General features: G+C 42.7%; 2 protein-coding genes across 8 annotated transcripts in view; both read left to right on the forward strand.

Annotated features, from left to right (window-relative positions):
- The window catches only part of slc37a1 (solute carrier family 37 member 1), a 35,257-nt gene extending 21,600 nt beyond the window's left edge, over positions 1-13,657 (forward strand). The window contains exons 9-21 of one of the 2 annotated variants that reach the window (XM_063887632.1): positions 193-245; positions 2,387-2,461; positions 2,920-2,958; positions 3,992-4,114; positions 6,085-6,175; positions 7,081-7,143; positions 7,505-7,590; positions 7,950-7,998; positions 8,391-8,464; positions 8,570-8,648; positions 10,396-10,493; positions 10,882-10,946; positions 11,862-13,657. In XM_063887632.1, the coding sequence (XP_063743702.1) occupies positions 193-245; positions 2,387-2,461; positions 2,920-2,958; positions 3,992-4,114; positions 6,085-6,175; positions 7,081-7,143; positions 7,505-7,590; positions 7,950-7,998; positions 8,391-8,464; positions 8,570-8,648; positions 10,396-10,493; positions 10,882-10,946; positions 11,862-11,877 (911 nt within the window). In that variant the 3' untranslated portion in view covers positions 11,878-13,657. The remainder of the gene's footprint in view (positions 1-192; positions 246-2,386; positions 2,462-2,919; positions 2,959-3,991; positions 4,115-6,084; positions 6,176-7,080; positions 7,144-7,504; positions 7,591-7,949; positions 7,999-8,390; positions 8,465-8,569; positions 8,649-10,395; positions 10,494-10,881; positions 10,947-11,861) is intronic. The other variant, XM_063887633.1, reaches the window with a different exon arrangement.
- Positions 13,658-15,084: 1,427 nt separating this feature from the next.
- The window catches only part of pde9aa (phosphodiesterase 9aa), a 38,663-nt gene continuing 34,091 nt past the window's right edge, over positions 15,085-19,656 (forward strand). For 5 of the 6 annotated variants that reach the window (XR_010166185.1, XM_063888649.1, XM_063888651.1 and 2 more), the window contains exon 1: positions 15,085-15,445. Coding sequence is in view for 5 of the 6 variants with exons in the window: in XM_063888649.1 (XP_063744719.1) it covers positions 15,383-15,445 (63 nt within the window). In the remaining variant the exon portion in view is untranslated. Of the gene's footprint in view, positions 15,446-16,282; positions 16,304-19,656 lie in introns of those variants that run through there. The other variant, XM_063888652.1, reaches the window with a different exon arrangement.

A 19,656-nucleotide genomic window follows, 5' to 3' on the forward strand; every position in this document is an offset into this window, starting at 1 on the left:
ACTAATGGTTTGAGCTTGGCTTCGACTTGCTGGAAAACATGTTGACATGCAGAAAGCAGTGTAACGCGCTGTGGGAGGAGTTAGATAAGCTGGCCTGCTTTCTGGAGCTGCTTCTTTAGGTTGCTGGCTCACTGAAGAACAGGACATATAGAAAAAGCATTAATAACTTTATGCCATGTTTCTCCTCTTCAGATCCAAATGACCTGAAAAGCATGAATGCTCAAACTACGTCTCCAGGCAAGCGTGTGAGTAGAGCTTCTTTCTTTGGCGAATGGAAACTTTAGCAATGGCCTTCTTTCGTTGTATTCAGGCATCTTTTAGTGCCTCGGTGTGTTCCATTAGTGTGGAATAAGAAAGGACTATGAGGTATACAGGGGGTGACATGAAAGGAGAATATTTTCACTACTTCCACACTGTGAATCCACCTGATGTTTGAGCGGCTCTGGAGATGAGCCCTCGGCTCATACAGTAGATGTGTGGGGGGACCTCTCTCAGCCTCTGTCACCAGGGCCTGTAGTGCAGGTCTGCTCAGAGGAATGTAGTTCAGTCTGAGACTGGCCCCTTTGTATCCTGGAAATAGGCTTAGACTACGCACCCTCACAGGCTACACCACACACAGCCCTGTGTTGTTGTTCTTACCTTTTATCTTTTTGAACTGTGTTTATGTATTCATCATGTACACAAGGCATATTCCTCATTTGTGTAAACCTACTTGTCAATAATGTCACCCCTGGGCGAGTTCCCCGCCCCCCCCCCCGCCGCCGAAGGAAAAAAAGGAAAGTGTTTTTTTTTTCCGCAATTTTTTATTATAACAATGTAATGTAACTGAAAGACAAACTTACTTTTCAAGAATCAATCAATGCACACAATTCAGACAAACTGAAACGTGTGGGAATTATTGGCCTGTAATTATAATATTATGAATGAAATTTATATGGCGTTATTTGGAAGAAAGTCCAGGTGTGACAGTGACATTGCTAGTCTATACAGTGGATCGCCCGTCCCCCACTTGTCCGTTCCATTTGGGAGACCCAGAGGTGAACTGTCAACCACTGCCGCGCCCCCTCCCCTTTCCCCTTTCCTGATCTTCTCAGCAAGCAGGGGCACCTGCAGATGCAGGGGGCGCCAATTTGCCAATTCCCCACACAGTGACATGATAGATAGAAAACCGCTTCGCGGCCCAGATGACTTTTTTTAAAGCGCTTGCTCGTGCCGCCCCCCACGAAATGCCGCCCCGGGCGGCTGCCCGCTTCGCCCATGCCAAAAATCGCTACTGGTGGTGTGTATGGCATCAGTAGGCTATGAGAAGGTGATCCTCTGTTTTTATCAGATTACTCTATGCATCTTTTAGCTGCTGCCGTGTGATGTGACCTGTGAAGGGCTCAGACAGCACTCTACCAACACCAAAAAAGGAAAGATCTTTTGGAAGATAATCTTAGCCCTTCCAAAGACAACAAACATTCCTCAGTATCCATAATATAAGCCTTGCTCATTTCATCATTTTTGCACTTTTTGTGCATTTCCTCTTTTAAAACTTCACAGGTCTTCCACTTTTTCATACACTGCATTTATTTTATTTTTCACAGTAATTTTTTATATTCTTATTGTATATCCTCTTCTTCTATATTCTATGTACAGATCTAAATCTCTACATGTATGGCAGCCATCCCAGTGTCTGTTGAATTCCAACACAGAGAAATGTTATCGGTAGTTTATAGAACAATAAAAAAATTAAAAAATCATTTAACTCAAAGACATACCTATAAATAGTAAAACCGGAGAAACTGATAAGGAAGTGGTCTCTCTTTATTTTTTCCAGAGCTGTACACATTTGGTGGTAACACTTTCTTTGTAATTTTATAGTTGTTTCAATATTTCTGTATTTGCACCTAATGAACTGCACATTCCTTGTATGTGTAAACGTACGAAGGCTATCAAGCTGATTCTGATTCTGTGCTTGATGACTGAGACAGATACATTGAAAACAGCTTGGCTCACATGCACAGGCTCTGATGAATAAGCATACTTAATCCACGAACATGGAGGGCACTCTACATGAAGCATGGCAACAGTCACCATAGCTACAGTCTCCACATATTTGTCTTCAACAGAAGATATCTTAAGTGGATATCTCTGGCTTCACACACCCACACACACTCTCACACACACACACACATTCACACACACACACACACACACACACACACACACACACACACACACACACACACACACACACACACACACACACACACGCTTGCTGTCATGAATAATGATAAGGCCTTTGTGACTATGCAATAAAATGAGCTTAAATAAATGAAAGCACAGTGTCTACGACACCTTGAGCTTGTGTGAGTAATAATGTGTTTACTCTGTCTTCAAGCAGGTTCCAACCAAGAGCTGGAACGGAGTCAATGGACACACTGAGGTGTATCATCAATACAAGGACAACCAAACCCAGGTGTGTGTGTGTGTGTGTGTGTGTGTGTGTGTGTGTGTGTGTGTGTGTGTGTGTGTGTGTGTGTGTGTGTGTGTGTGTGTGTGTGTGTGTGTGTGTGTGTGTGTGTGTGTGTGTGTGTGTGTGTGTGTGTGTGTGTGTGTGTGTGTGTGTGTGTGTGTGTGTGTCAGTGCATTGTGCATGCTATGCTGTGTCAGACAGTGTGTGTGTTTAACCTCTCAGGTGAAATAACTGAGACAGTCGATCTGATGTTTATGTAAGAGCACAGTTCTTATAACTTATAGCATCTATAGTCTCATGGACACATGTCTCATCTGGTGTTAACCTAACAGGTCAAACTAGTGACCTTGTTAAGGTTAATTCACCACAGTCTACTAAATGTCACATTTAGCTTATTGCACTTACAAAAGACAAACATCCTGAAGGCATACTGCTCTAACATTTCACTGTAATCCATTTAGGCATACTACTATTATGAGGATAGTGTTCAAAACAGGAAGGTCAGTTGTGTCAGTGCTTCCAGCTGTTTGTTTCCTGGCTGCTTCAGCTGCTGCCATCTGTCAGACTATCAAAGAAATGATACTCAGGCTGAATCTAAATGTGCTCCTCTGGACTGAGTTAGGCCTGTCATGCTCACTACTATTATTAGACAAAATATTTGCCATAAATTGTATTGCCGTCATTCCAGGCCACTGATGTCATGATAATATAACAGCATTTAATGTATGTACACCCTTTAAAACACATATTTATAATAAACTAAATAAATAAAACATAAATCAAATAAAACCACACAACTTACACAGCAAATTAAATAGACTATTATATTATATTGGTGCTGAAAACCCTGTGATTGCTCTGGCGTCATGTTGGATAACATGTTGTGTGACATTCTGATGGGAGTAAAATGATTGAGCTCCCGTTCATATACAGAATTGTATGATAAATCCACAATGTAAAAATGATTGAGGTCATGTTCATAACTGAACCTCTGGGGCACTAGTAACACACACTAGATCCATGTTACCTTGTATTAAAAACAGCAAAGTCCAGGAGTGTGGGGACGTGGGAACATTTGGGTTCAGCCTCAAGAATACTGGAACCTCTTTGGAAATATCGTTGGGTTTGGTTCATCGGTTTGCTCTGTCTTCTTCAGTTTTGTCTTTCTGTCCCCTGATGCATTGGTCTATCCGGCAGACCCCTGTTCATCCATTACACCTACAGAGTCAACAGGGTGATTCATGTTTGCATTTGAACATTTTAGTGTGTAACTGGTGACTTATTTGGATAAAATCCTTTTTATAACTCCTCAAACCCACTATGCCTCACTCTCTGTTCCTCTCTGTGATTCCCTGCCACACAATGTGTCAGAGGTCACTGTTCAAACAATTCTGTTCCTGCATGGCCTTTCTGCCTAAAAAAATCACTGACAAATATATAACCAGGGTACTGCCGATGATTGGGTACTGACGTCATTGTCCATTTGGGGGGTGTTTCCCCTGCTGCCCTGATGCTTCTGCTGCTCTCCTGCAGAGTTACGACACAGAGCTGTTGTTGCCCAGCGACAGTGTGTGTGTCCCCGCGCAGACCGTCGTGGTGGTGAAGAGGGAATCCGAACCGTCCGCCATCAGCTTCATGGGAGCTCTACGTATACCAGTCAGTGACACACACATACACACACACACACACACACACACACACACACACACACACACACACACACACACACACACACACAGGTTACTATATACAGTGGGGCAAAAAAGTATTTAGTCAGCCACCAATTGTGCAAGTTCTCCCATTTAAAAAGATGAGAGAGGCCTGTAATTTTTATCATAGGTATACCTCAACTATGAGAGACAGAATGAGAAAAAAAAATCCAGGAAATCACATTGTAGGATTTTTAATGAATTAATTGGTAAATTCCTCGGTAAAATAAGTATTTGGTCACCTACAAACAAGCAAGATTTCTGGCTCTCACAGACCTGTAACTTCTTCTTTAAGAGGCTCTTCTGTCCTCCACTCGTTACCTGTATTAATGGCACCTTTTTGAACTCGTTATCAGTATAAAAGACACCTGTCCACAACCTCAAACAGTCATACTCCAAACTCCACTATGGCCAAGACCAAAGAGCTGTCAAAGGAGACCAGAGACAACATTGTAGACCTGCACCAGGCTGGGAAAACTGAATCTGCAATAGGTAAGCAGCTTGGTGTGAAGAAATCAACTGTGGGAGCAATTATTAGAAAATGGAAGACATACAAGACCACTGCTAATCTCCCTCGATCTGGGGCTCCACGCAAGATCTCACCCCGTGGGGTCAAAATGATCACAAGAACGGTGAGCAAAAATGCCAGAACCACACGGGGGGACCTAGTGAATGACCTGCAGAGAGCTGGGACCAAAGTAACAGAGGCTACCATCAGTAACACACTACGCCGCCAGGGACTTACATCCTGCAGTTCCAGACGTGTCCCCCTGCTTAAGCCAGTACATGTCCAGGCCTGTCTGAAGTTTGCTAGAGGGCATTTGGATGATCCAGAAGAGGATTGGGAGAATGTCATATGGTCAGATGAAACCAAAATAGAACTTTTTGGTAAAAACTCAACTCGTCGTGTTTGGAGGAGAAAGAATGCAGAGTTGCATCCAAAGAACACCATACCTACTGTGAAGCATGGGGGTGGAAACATCATGCTTTGGGGCTGTTTTTCTGCAAAGGGACCAGGATGACTGATCCGTGTAAAGGAAAGAATGAATGGGGCCATGTATCGTGAGATTTTGAGTGAAAACCTCCTTCCATCAGCAAGGGCACTGAAGATGAAGCATGGCTGGGTCTTTCAGCATGACAATGATCCCAAACACACTGCCAGGGCAACGAAGGAGTGGCTTTGTAAGAAGCATTTCAAGGTCCTGTAGTGGCCTAGCCAGTCTCCAGATCTCAACCCCATAGAAAATCTTTGGAGGTAGTTGAAAGTCCGTGTTGCCCAGCGACAGCCCCAAAACATCACTGCTTTAGAGGAGATCTGCATGGAGGAATGGGCCAAAATACCAGCAACAGTGTGTGAAAACCTTGTGAAGACTTACAGAAAACATTTGACCTCTGTCATTGCCAACAAAGGGTATATAACAAAGTATTGAGATGAACTTTTGTTATTGACCAAATACTTATTTTCCACAATCATTTGAAATAAATTCTTTAAAAATCCTACAATGTGATTTTCTGGATTTTTTTTCCTCATTTTGTCTCTCATAGTTGAGGTATACCTATGATAAAAAATTACAGGCCTCTCTCATCTTTTTAAATGGGAGAACTTGCACAATTGGTGGCTGACTAAATACTTTTTTGCCCCACTGTACATGTATTAACGGGTTGCTAGCAATAGTAGGAGAATACATTGTTAAAGGGGCCCTCCCAGCCCTGCTTACAGGCAGCAGATGTGAGTTCAGTGTGTCTAAAATGTCTAGTGGAAACACTTTATGCCAGATGTGTCTGTGTGAGACTGTTCCGTCAGGTCATGTTGTTACCGTGGGAAGGTTTTACTGATAATGACAGTTATCATTCAGTCACAATAAATCAATTCCTCCTACAACCTTTAGAGTGTGTGTGCTGGTGTCTCTGCTGCAGGGGGTTATCGAGTTCTCTCTGTGTCTGCTGTTTGCAAAGCTGGTCAGTTACACCTTCCTCTTCTGGCTGCCGCTCTACATTACCAAGACCGGTGAGGATCTCTTACTGATAAAACTGATCAAAATAATGTCAAGAAAATGTAAATCCATTGAATCCTTGATGTTCCAAACTATCTGGTTAGTCTTCTGTTCTGCATCTGCCTGTTCTCAATGTTTAACTGAAACAATATGATTAATAATGCAAACATTCCCCATGTCACATGCTTTGGTTTGTACACATTGCCCCAAAATCGAAATGGAAACACCCTCTGCATAGGAAAAAGTTCCAATGGTTTGATTAAACATACGTCACGTTATGTTACGTCATGTTATGTTATGTAACGTAACGTAATGTTACATTGCGTTGTGTTATGTTACCTTACATTAATTTTGCCACAATGTAACATAAAGTAACTTAACATGACACAATGTAATGTAACATTACGTAACGTAACGTTTTGTTACGTAACATAACGTAACATTACGTAATGTTACGTAATGTTACGTTATGTTACGTAACATAACGTAACGTTCCATAACGTGACATGACAGCTATACAGTGCTGTGCGAATGCTGGAATCAGCTGAGTAATGATACCTTCATCAGACTGCCTTCGGCCCAGACGCTGGCCCTGCAGCAGTGTTGTTGGGACATCATGTAGAACTCTGTTTTGTTCAGAGAGGGCAACATGTTAAACCCATCTGACCAGTCTAAGGAGGTATAGTCTAAGAGGGGGCCTTTCAGTGACCCCTCCATACAGCACTGTAATATAGCTGTGATTTGATCAGCATACTGACACACAGTGATGTCACTGTGTTACTGGGCTGTGAGTGAAGGCAGAGCAGCACACTCAATTTAACACCACCATGTGTCAGACCAGAGATGTGCCAGAAAGAGAAATTAATGTGTGTGTGTGTGTGTGTGTGTGTGTGTGTGTGGGGGGGGGTGTTTGTCTCAGCTCACCTCGATGCAAAGAAGGCTGGCGATCTCTCCACCCTGTTTGACGTGGGTGGAATAGTGGGTAGGTGCTTTGGTTCAATATTTGTTATCCAGCTCTTATCTAGAGAGAGTGTGTGGATGCGTGCATCTCACTTTACTTCTATTTGCTAACGGTCAGCATTCGTTTCTTGCATTATGGTTCATATTAAAGTAATTATACATATATTTACCTGGCTCTTTTCCTCTATGTGTGTGTGTGTGTGTGTGTGTGTGTGTGTGTGTGTGTGTGTGTGTGTGTGTGTGTGTGTGTGTGTGTGTGTGTGTGTGTGTGTGTGTGTGTGTGTGTGTGTGTGTGTGTGTGTGTGTGTGTGTGTGTGTGTGTGTGTGTGTGTGTGTGTGTGTGTGTGTGTGTGTGTGTGTGTGATACTTGGCTGCCTCCACAGGGGGGATCCTGGCAGGAGTGATCTCTGATAAGCTGGGGAAGAGAGCCACCACCTGTGCAGTCATGCTGCTGCTGGCTGCTCCTACAGTATGTTAGTTATTAACAATGTTAGATTTCTCTTCCTCATGGTTCAGACTCACAGTTTAACCCTGCTCCTCCTGCTGTGCTGCACTTAAAGCGAACATTCTTACTGAGGCCAAATGTGTGTGAGCAGCGCAGCGTTAGACAGACAGTGTCTTTTGTTTGTGTCCATGAAGAAAAGGCGTTTTTAGTGCTACTTGAAGCTGTCTCTGATAACACAAAGAGGCTCCGGCACAGTGTGGACCAATGAAAAGCAGATATCCTCTTTACATTTCTCCTTTGACTTGAAATAAAAAATGTAACGTCAGGCTGGTGTACATTGAACAGTGCGTGTTTGACCCTGGTGTTTTCTCTCTGTCCTGCAGCTGTATGGCTTCTCCATGATCAGTGAGTTTGGTATGGGGCCAACCATCGGTAAGACCAACTGCTGAGGGCAGCATGTCCATCAGTGTTTATTTTCAGGAATCCATATAACAACACGCTCTGACATCAGGGAGGCATAGCTGCTGTACCGCTCTCAGCTCCAAACTGAAGCACCATACACTTGATCAAAATGCCAGATATAATTTCAGCATGAGGGGGAATATTGAGTTAGAAAGCAGCACAGAGGACGTGGGTGGCTGTCCTCCATAACTGTGTGTGTGTGTGTGTGTGTGTGTGTGTGTGTGTGTGTGTGTGTGTGTGTGTGTGTGTGTGTGTGTGTGTGTGTGTGTGTGTGTGTGTGTGTGTGTGTGTGTGTGTGTGTGTGTGTGTGTGTGTGTGTGTGTGTGTGTGTGTGTGTGTGTGTGTGTGTGTGTGTGTTCCAGGCATGCTGCTGGTGTGTGGAGGGTTAGTCAATGGACCATACTCCCTCATCACAACAGCAGTGTCTGCTGATTTGGTAAGTGTGTTCAACTCTACCTCCAGTCTGATGAATTGTACACTGTTATAAACTATATCAGCTCAGGCGATCCTCTTATTTCCTCTGTTTGACCTTTGACCCTAGGGCACCCACAAGAGTCTGAAAGGCAACGCCAGAGCGTTGTCCACTGTGACTGCCATCATCGATGGCACAGGATCTGTAGGTCAGTATCACTCGGCAACACACAGGATGAAAAACAGGCAGCACATTGTGAGACTTCTTGCTCACACTCAAGTTATAAAGGATAACACGAGAAGAGGGTGGTGCGAAAACAAACAGATCTAATTCTGAAATAGCCTGGTTGCTAAAACTCAAAAACAAAAAGAAAACACGTTTAAATCGTGCTCAATAACTGCAGGTGCTCTGCTGTCAGCCTGCAGAGTCCAGGTGTGAGTGTTTGGGCTCACACCTGGGTTCCCAATGATGGAAGGACCACTGGTACTTTGAAACAAAATAGATATTTATTCCCGAACAGTACGTTAACAGCGGTATTGGCGGCTAGTCGCTCTCGTTTGGCGTGGGAGCAGAGACAGTCCTCCCTCAGGACCCAGTCTACTGCAAAAGAGACCATAACCAGGTTACGACCATCACTTTGATCAGTGCCTCCTCATTACCTGATCCCGATCAGCTGTCTGGCCTCTGGTTGAGCCACTCCTACCACTCCAGCAGCCGGCGCCCTAACCACACCCCGCTGCCACACCAGGTTACCATGACTACTGTCTGATTGAGTTACAGCTGAGCTCCTCCCTCTCTCTGCCAGTGCCTCAACTCCCCAGCTACATACATGTTCTTTGAAATACAAAAAGGCTATATGGCCTGCTATCATATGAACGTACCAACAGACAAAATCATAAAAAATGTATGATCAGGCGCGTGTTATTGCTAATGTTTCTCAATGTCAGAATGCCAAGATAAACCTTAGCCCTCACTCTGATGTTAAAGGTTTTCTATTATGCTCTTTTATGGCATATACTATAGGTCTCAAATATGTTACGTCTCTGACGTGTTTTGCTCAAAATCCCAAACATATCATTGATTTTAGCATGTCTGCTATCCCTCTGTTTCAGCCCCGTTTAGAAAGTGCTGATTCTGTGACTGTCGCTTTGAATTTGAGCTGAGCTGAAGCTGGCCGCGCGCCTTTGGAGCGTCATGCTGACAACAATAAACACAATTTAAACAGACACACAAATAAACCATTTCACTACGTAGCCTAGTACTTTCTTGTAGAAGTACAAATGTCCAGGAAATATGACCAAATCAACAATAACTGCGAGCCGTGCATGCAAGACACTCCGCTTCTGAAATGCTCCCGGTGGGGTATGACGCCGTTCGGAGGTCGGAATAAAACTGCGGCGCAGACGGAACACAGCACAGACGCACCCGGTGCTACCCACATCTCTAAAAACGGGGGTACAAACAAGCTGATCCAGATTTGCTGCAGATATGATGTCATATCGGAAATGTGGGCTGGCTTTACATTGAACTCCTGGCAACGTCCCCCCTACGTGACACGTCCCAACCTATCGTCCCCCATATACAGTCTGTGAGGTGAATCCCCTCCGCAGCACCTCTGTGTGTCTGTGTGTTCAGCAGGATGTCTGCAGGAGGGACTTACGCCAGAATTCCACCGGGTGCATCTGCGCCGCGTTCCGTCTCGCAGTTATTGTTGATTTGGTCATATTTCCTGGACATTTTTACCTCTACAAGAAAGTACTAGGCTAGGCAGGCAATGGTTTATTTGTGTGTCTGTTTAAACTGTTTATTGTTGTTATTTCCTATTTTGTTGTGCTGTTGCCTACAGACAAAGTTGCAGTTTGCAAAAAGTGCATTTTGCATAATAGGGGACCTTTAAGATGACACACACACACACACACACACACACACACTCACACTTTTGTTTGTGCTGTCAGGTGCAGCACTGGGCCCCCTGCTGGCGGGGCTGCTGTCTGCAGGGGGGTGGGATCAGGTCTTCTACATGCTGATGACTGCTGACTTCCTGGCTCTGTTGGTGAGTGTTACGATACACATGACCAATTATAGAAACCCTGCCTGTTACAGCTGTTACAGATGTTACTGCTGTCCTCCAGCTGCTCCACAGAAGTTGAGCATGTAGCAGCTTCAGAGCCTAAAAGCTGTGCATATTAGAGTGAATATTGGACTTAACATTCATCATGTGGACACAAAGATGACTCAAAATGATTTTGATGTTGCCATAACAACTTCATTAGGGGATCAGATACTTTGTTTTCAGTTTTGCGGCCCCCAAATCAACAAATAAAAGTAACCGATACATGAAGCTTTAAATGCACATTTTGGAATTCAGCACTACAACATAGGAATATGTTTCAAAGAAATACTGGCTAATGGATAATATTTCACTTTGTGTTTGTGTGCAGCTCTTGTTACGGCTAGTGACAAAGGAGCTGACATCAACTAAATCCCGTCCCATCTCGGCTGTAGAGTAAGTCCTGCTGTTCTCCTCGCCATGATTTCACTCAAGCTTCTGTTTCTATGGATGATCTCGCCCATTTCTCACAGATCCTCGATAGGAATTAATTGATTTGATATCTAAATGTGCATGTCAAATAGTTTTCTCCAGTTATATTAAGAAGAAGTATTTGAAATGTAATTATCAAAAGTCCCAATTCATTTTCTAAAATGTCTCTTTATATATTTGCTAGCTAGGAACAAAAAAGAAAACATATTTACCGGCGGGGCACTGAAACCTGAAAGAAGGGATTCTGGATAAACCACTGACAACATTTCTCCCAAATTTGGTATACAAATATTGTCATTTAGGGAAATTTATATAGAAAACAACCTAAGGAGAAATAATGTTGTGGCATAAAAAGTGAGCATCTTATTCTGGCAACAGATCAGGGCCGGTGGGGTACAGGTTCTTCTAGACAAAATGTTTGAGCTGTCTGTTTCTTCACTAGTTATTGAAAGGGACGTGCCGGGTATTAATAATTGAATAACATTTGCAGAACTTTATTGAGATATGATAGCCATCCAAGGCCAATAAATGTAAGATTAAGGACTGTTCTTCTGATTAAGCAGCAGTCCAGTCCTTTACTTCAGAGGACAAGGGGCCACTATGAGAATCGCTACAGAGAAAACGATTGGATGGCAGTTAAAGTTTTATTTCAGATGTAGGGGTCTTTCAGGATCTCCACTTTAGACATGTTTAATATATCAGTGAAAGGGATTGCAACCCTGCCTTGATTACTTTTTTATTGAGGTATAAAGAGCCTTCATCCTCAGTCAGTGTGTTCTTCCTGGACAACAAGATCAGTTTCAGAGTGTGTTGCTCCACACTGTAAAACTTAATGACACCCTACTTATCGATGCGTTAATGTTTGTCTCTACTCCACAGGTTGAAGGAGCACTGAGAACTTTGATTACACTGCCTCCAAGATGAACACACACACACACACACACACACACACACACACACACACACACACACACACACACACACACACACACACACACACACACACACACACACACACACACACACACTCACACGCGTGTTGTGCAATGCAGAGGCAGAGCTGAAGTGCAGCAGGGTCTCCTGCAGGACTCATCAGCACACACTGTATGTGGAGACAGGAACACACACACTTCCTCGTCTTGACCTCAGACCTGTTTTCTGATGCCAGTCATGTTGACACACTACCTGTTCATTCTACTTAGGATTTGCAGATAAACAAACCTAGCCTTACTTTAAAGTCTATCTGAACTAGAAGTGACTTCAAATATTTATTTTGGGGGCAATCTTTGAAACAGCAACTTCCATGCTTGGGTCCGGAATGACCCTACTGTACTCTACCTTAAGCACACTATACCTGACCTTACCATAACAGTCAGTATGTAGCCAAACAGCTGTTGTTAGCTGTTAGCTGCAGTCCGCTGCTGCACAGCTAACGGGAACCTGATTCCCTGTGGACAGGTCAGTTCTGTTCTTCTGATATTATTCTAGGAAATGATATTTAAAGATGTAATGTCTGAAGTATTTGTCATTATGACAGAATGATGCACATTTAGCCCAAATGAAGAATAAAGGTCTATCAAACACTTTCAATTCATGAAGGCCCTTGACACCATTGAAAAGTAGCGTGACATTAAACATCAACATGTTTTCATAAAAAGTGTAGTTCTGTTAATCGAGTGGACCTTTTCTTCAAAGAAAAATAGTTTTACTTAGAACAGTTGACTGATATTAAGAACACCACGAACACTGTCTCATAATGTCCACAACTGTCTCCGGGAAAAGTGTGTCCGTCACTCATAGGACCAGACCGCTGAGCCAGGATGGAACGCTTGTAGCCCTCTGCGTTCACACCGTCTCAAACATAGAGAGATGGACCAGTTCCCTCTTCTTTATTTGAGGAAGTAGCACAGACAAACACCACTGCATGTCCCAAACATGCCCCCCCCCCCACTGTGGAAGCTGCTGTTTCAAGGTCACCTTTGCCTTACTGAACCAAAGAGGCTGTGGGGGTCCTGCTGTTATTTAAATAACAGACTGCTTATTTAAGTCTTTTAATTTATTCCTGTATGTTGTGCGGTGGTTTCTGAGTTTGTTCTGAATGAAGGCACCAAAGTGGTATTTTTATGTTAACCTGCAGATGAGGATGTATGTGTTTGGTGGGTTTGTGGCTGGGGGTCTATAGGGAGATATAATGGATGTAATAAATAATAATACAATTTAGATGACGGACTTGATGTCAAACTTCTTATGAATATATTTTGCAGTGCAATGTTGATACATAAGGTTCATGTGAAATATACTGCTCATAGGAACAGAATATTATCTTCCAATATCTGATCATTTTTTCCCAGATTGTATTAAACTTTTCTAACTATATTCTGTTAATGGATTGGATGTAAAAATGGTATGTAAGTAAAATCCACACAACACAAACACATGTAATGTTTGTACATGTTTATTTAAAAGTGAATGATGGTAGCATTGAGACATCATCATGCCTTCCCCAGAACAGTCCACATGTGTATATGTGCCAGTGGTGGGGGCGTCCTTGAAACATTGTGTGCCTTGTTTGTTGTTGGTCTTTTTGCTGGGCAGTAGAGTTTGTAAAGACAAAACAAATCCAAATGTTTCGATCAGGATGGAACTGTGTAAAACAAATAAACTTTTAAAAAATGGTTTTCCTCGCCTGACTGTTCTGAGGGGTGTTTGTGAAGGCTCTTCTTTGTTGCGTACTTTTACAGGTCTGCTAAATCGGTCTGATGCATGGCATGAAGTGACCTCAAGTCTCAGCTGGAGGTGGCAGGTGTCATCTGAAACGATCCTGACAGACAGAAACCCACTCAGTGACACAAGCAGACACACACACACACACACACAAGTGGGAAAGGAGGTTGTTCCAGACCTCGGCATTCAAGAAAGGGAAAGAAATACTTAAAGTATCAAAATGAACAAAGAGGATGTAGCTAAAGCTGAAATGTCTGTACGACTTTTTTATAAATGTTATTGTACATATTGTAATTTAAACTGATGGAATAATTAATTATTTCGATATATTTTACCAATGATGTATACCCCAATATTATTATTAATAGGAACACATTTGGGATGCTAGAGTTTATTTCCTACAGGCCTGTCTCAAGCAGCCAGAGGACCCTGTACCGCTGCTGTCTCAGTTACTCATCGCAAAGCCTTTTCCTTTTCCTCAGTGAACATCAATCTGAGTGACTCAGTCAGCCGGGTTGGTGGGCAGCTAGACCACAGCATGAGCGGGCTGACAGTCTGCTCCAACATGCTGATCAGCCTTTCTGAGTGGTGGGTGAACTTTTGCTTAGATGTCAATGGTTGTGGAAACAATGTGGGAAAAAAAACATTTTAAAAATGTAATGCGAGTTAATTAAGGTCTGGTCCATCCTGAATGGTCCTTCACTCCCTTACACCAGATGCCATCAGGTCAGACCTGTGAAGAAGAGAATACATCTCTTCTAGAGGAGGTAGAGCAGCGACAGAGTTAAGTGAGAGTGAATTACAGGACATTAAGCTAGGAGTTCACACAAGGATAATAGAATTAAAAACAAAATTCTATAAATAACTGTTAAAAGAAAATATCAAGGTAAACAACAGAGAAAACGGTGATCAGTTGAATGAACATGTATACATATTTGATTTAGAAATCAAACCCACACCATTAAAGAAATAGTTCGATATTTTGATGTGTGTGAGAGAGAGAGAGAGAGAGAGAGAGAGAGAGAGAGAGAGAGAGAGAGAGAGAGAGAGAGAGAGAGAGAGGGATAGAGAAAAAGAGAGAATCACTTCTTGAAACTCACTTTCTTATTAAAGCCTTTAACTAGTGAATGTTGCTATAGTTGAAATGCAGACTTTTTACGGGGGGGGGGGGGGGTTGTCTTTAATCCATGAAAAACACTTTGTAACTTTGTTTTGTAAAGTGCTGTATAAATAAAGTTATTATTATAAAGAGAGCGTGCCTTTGGGTGAGCGCGCGCCCCCAGAAGGTGTGCAGTGAGTGGTGGGGGGTGGGGGCGCGGCCATGCTTTATGAGATGCTGCAGAGAGGAGGTGACAGAGGAGGGGAGTTGAGACAGAGAGGCAGGCTGTTTTGGTGTGTGACAGAGAGTGTGTGTCGGTGTGTGACAGAGCGTGTGTCGCTGTTTGAGAGAGACACGGGCAGCGGGCGTGCTGTCGGACCGTTGACTCCAATATTTGCACCCTACTTCTGTGTAACGACGGTGGGAGTCGGACCGGAGCGGTGACCCGTAGCCCGGAGCAGGAGCCCTGAGCAGGAGCCCGAAGCAGTAGCAAGAGGCCGGAGCAGGAGCCCGGAGCAGGAGCCCGGAGCAGGAGCCCGGAGCCGCGCAGTGACGCACCTCGCAAGGGCAGGGGATCATGGGCTCCGCGTCCTCCTCCTACCGGGTGATTTACCTGGACGTGGAAGGCAGGATTCAGAAGGTAGGACTCAGTGTGAACTCTACTGAGACTGTGAGCTCAGACAGTAACATGAAAAAAACTGAAATAAAATATTATTAATAAATTATACCAGTAGGCCTATCAATAAAGGCTATTTTACAAGAAAAAGCTGGGGACTCTGGGTAAATATTTGGGAGAATGGTTTAATATGAACAGCAAAAACATGAAAAGTGATCTTGAATGATTCAAAATGGGACTTTAGAAAATTAATATTTTAAGATAAGAGATACCATAATTACAAAGACATCATTTTAAAAACATGCATTTATTTCTTATCATTTGTAATGATCTATATTAGCATGGAATATATTAAATGTGCGATTCAATATTAAGACTACAGCCCTTATTGCATTGTCGGTGAAATTGTCTTCAAATATTTTGATGTCTTTCAATCATGTCTCTGTTGGTTCTTAGTGGTTTAAACAAATGTCTTTAAACATCAGTAAGTTAAATTCACGTGCACTTCCTGCAAGTCCATGTATGGATTTATATAGAAATATGTGTTGAATTTTATTTAGTTAGCAGGAGTTTCTTTTTGAGCCTTCACTATCTACCTCAACTACCTAAAGGAGAACTGTGTCCTTGGTTATTAAGACACTAACAAAGACATACAGCAACACATCAGCAATGTTGTAGTCCCCTGTTTGAGATACGATGCTGCAGAGAGGTCAGTTATGAAGGGAGCCCCAGGTCAGCCTTTATTGTTGTTTGCTGTGTAGAAATGACAGTAAGGTGGGTGAATTACAGCACACTCTGGAATGGCCTATGTTTATGTCTGTGTTTGTGTTTGTTTGTCAGATGCAGAGAGAATAGATTGCTGAGTGTGTGTTAGGGTAAATGGTAAGCCAGACTCTGACTGCACGATTTATCCATCCATCCATCCATCCATCCATCCATCCATCCATCTATCCGTCCATCCATCCGTCCATCCATCCATCCATCCATCCATCCATCCATCCATCCATCCATCCACCCACCCACCCACCCATCCATCCATCCATCCATCCACCCAACCAACCAACCAACCACCCATCCATCCATCCATCCATCCATCCATCCATCCATGTGTATTGTGAACCTGTTCGTCCTGCTCAGGGTCACAGGGTCACTGCGTCCTGTTAAAGGGAAACTTAAATCCCTCAAGAATAACATGAGCGATTTCCCTGTGAGCCATGTCTGCTACAGTTCAATTAAAGACATGAAGCACTGCCCTGATTGGAAAAATCATTACTTCCTCAGTCTCAATGAGAAAAGCCAAATAATCCAGTCAGAACAAAAATCCAATATTGAAACTGAATGCACATGGAAGACACACCTCATACACTCATTACTCCACATAAACAGTGTAGATTCCAGAATCAGAATCGTTATTATTATCAAGTAAGTTTACACACATATGAGCAATATTTACACAAAATATAAAATATGTGAGAAAGCGATTACAGTATTATAAAACATGAAAAATATTATATTCAAAGACCATTTGTCCCATTGTGGCCCCTCTGGAGCACCTCTGCACTGCAGTGTGGAGCTCTGTTTACTCTGAAGGACCAGTGGAGGAGGAGCAGCTGCTCATAAAAGGCCATATAATGAGTTTTATGCCTCCCCGGCACTTTGCATTTATTGTGTCGTGTCTTCTTTATGGAGTTCACACAGTGTGTGTGCTGCACATAACCAAGTCATTTCCTGATGTATACACTTTCAATATGCAGGGACTTGCTCTTGTAAAATTTCAAAAAACCTGATGTGTTTGATCCACAGGATAAGGGACACCTATCCTGTGGATCAGCTATATCTGAAGAAACACTACATCACAATTATGTTTCTTATTTTTGTGAATGGTTGAACCCCTGAATGTATTGTGTGTGTGTGTGTGTGTGTGTGTGTGTGTGTGTGTGTGTGTGTGTGTGTGTGTGTGTGTGTGTGTGTGTGTGTGTGTGTGTGTGTGTGTGTGTGTGTGTGTGTGTGTGTGTGTGTGTGTGTGTGTGTGTGTGTGTGTTTCCTGCAGCTGTATGTTTGTATTTGCCTGTATGGGGTGCAGATTAATCCTGGCAGGTCGCAGGTCTGTTCTGAGGGTCCCTGTAAGCTGTGTAACAAACTGAGAATTGGATTTAGGTTTTACTATTGGATTACTTTATCTTAATAATGAATTATTTTATAAGTTTATTAGATTGGTTTCAGGTCAGGTAATTAAACAGACGAAGAAGAGTTGGAACACAATAACAGTGGAAGGTCCAGTGTTTTTCATCTTCAACATATCATTTGATTTGTTTCAATGAATAATCTGTTGCATATTCAGCTCCACTTCATACAGGCCAGGTGAACAGCAGCTTCCACTGAGGAGCTGTGTAATGAGTGCAGTCACAGTTCTCTGTTGTTTGTCTCATGTTCTCATTCAGGATGCTCAGATTCTGGTCAGAGTGTCAGGATTGAATATGCTGTCTTTCGTATTTGCATAACAGAGGATGTTTTATGGTGTAGGATCATCGTCCTGGGTGCGTTCAGCAGCCGCAGGGGAGCCATTGTGATAAAGAGCGGTTATTATTCAAATCAGTTGTGGCATCTTAAAGCAAGAACCGGAATATTTTCAGGAGGATACTCGTTAAAATTTCATTCAATTATTTAGTTCTTTTGTTTTTATTCAATTTTCCGTTGAGCATTTATCTCTTTTATTTCAGTTCTTTTTCAGTGAAGTAGTTGTTTTTGTTGTGAAATGGACGGTAAATGATAATTAAGCCAATATATAATGGTTAGATCCAGAGGGCAGCCATGGGGAAAGTATTTACACGTGATGAGCAGAGAGTAGCACAGTTCAAGCTGGAGACAATGTAGTCAGTAAAATATAATATACGTATACAATATAAAGTTTAAATATAAAAGACAAAGTTTAATGGGTAGATGAAGATGGATGTTATTATATCACAAGGATCATATCAGATTCATACCCATGATGCTGAGCTAAAGTTATTCAGGATTACAGATTTGTTGTCGGTTTCACAACCATGAAGAATTCTGAGGAGAGAAGAGTTGCCCTGAATGGCTGTGTGTGTGCAGTGTGACATGTTCCTGTCAGTTGTGTGTGTGTGTGTGAAGTGCTCCTGTCTGCTCCACCTGTGTCAGGGTGCCACTGCCAGACCGCTGAAGTGCTCTTTGACCTCTCCTCTTCCACAATCAGCCCCCCCCCCCCCCCCCCCCCCGCCACGTCACATCCTTGGCTGTTTCTTGCTCTTTGCTGCCATCACATGCATACACCTGCTTGATCTATGTGGGTCATCCCTCGGTGCGGCGCAGGCACACAAATCATCTGTCATGTTCAGTGGCAGAGCCTGACCTTGCTTATGAAGCTGTAGGAGGAGAAAGGAGGAAAACAGCAGATATTTACTGTCGCTGTGCTGCAGCGTGCACATGCTTTAATCAGCAGAAGAGCCTTGAGCGTGGGAAGCCGGATCGTTCACGCTCCAGTTTCTCCCCAGTGGTGGATTGCTCCACTTTTCATGACTGTAGTGAGAGGAGGAAGGAGCACTCTGACATCCTGCTGCAGGATCACTGGCGCTCTGCTGACAGTTGATCAGAAGTACAAACACATGTTAAAGTCTATAAGTAGAAGGAAGTCGCCTTTTAAATGAATTTCTAAATGAATTGACTTTATACCAAAGTCTCATGAAGTGGAAAGAACTCTTTACATTTTTTGCACATAAGAATAAACAACACTAGAGCCCTGCCTACACACCGGAAAACTAAGTGTTTAGTGTTCTATATTTAATGGCTGTGAGGTGTGAAATATATGCTTAATATAGTGCCACAACAATCAAATACAAAAAGGCCATGGCATGTAGTTCTCCCCACGATGAGAGGATTTTACCCCTGGTTCTTTCCTGCTGTAAAGACAAGTTCATGTCATGTGGAAATCTTCTGCGCACAGCCTGAGAAATAACTTTGTTCAAATGGGTTCAGCATGTGTTGCATTCTTTATGAGCTTTAGCTGTAGTTAGCTTCAGCTCGCCTTTAATCTTGATGCTAGCATTAGTTGCTAACAAGTTTGACTTATTAGTATGTTAGCGTTAGCAGGTTAGCATGCAGTGTAATGAAAAGTGAAATGAATTAAGTATTTGAATATTTATATATCCTATTATGATAATATTATTGTTGCTGCTTTCCCATACATATTAACACAAATACAATTGTAAAATAGA

The sequence above is a fragment of the Eleginops maclovinus genome, chromosome 7 (assembly GCF_036324505.1).
Source record: "Eleginops maclovinus isolate JMC-PN-2008 ecotype Puerto Natales chromosome 7, JC_Emac_rtc_rv5, whole genome shotgun sequence".
NCBI classification, from domain to species: Eukaryota; Metazoa; Chordata; class Actinopteri; order Perciformes; family Eleginopidae; genus Eleginops; species Eleginops maclovinus.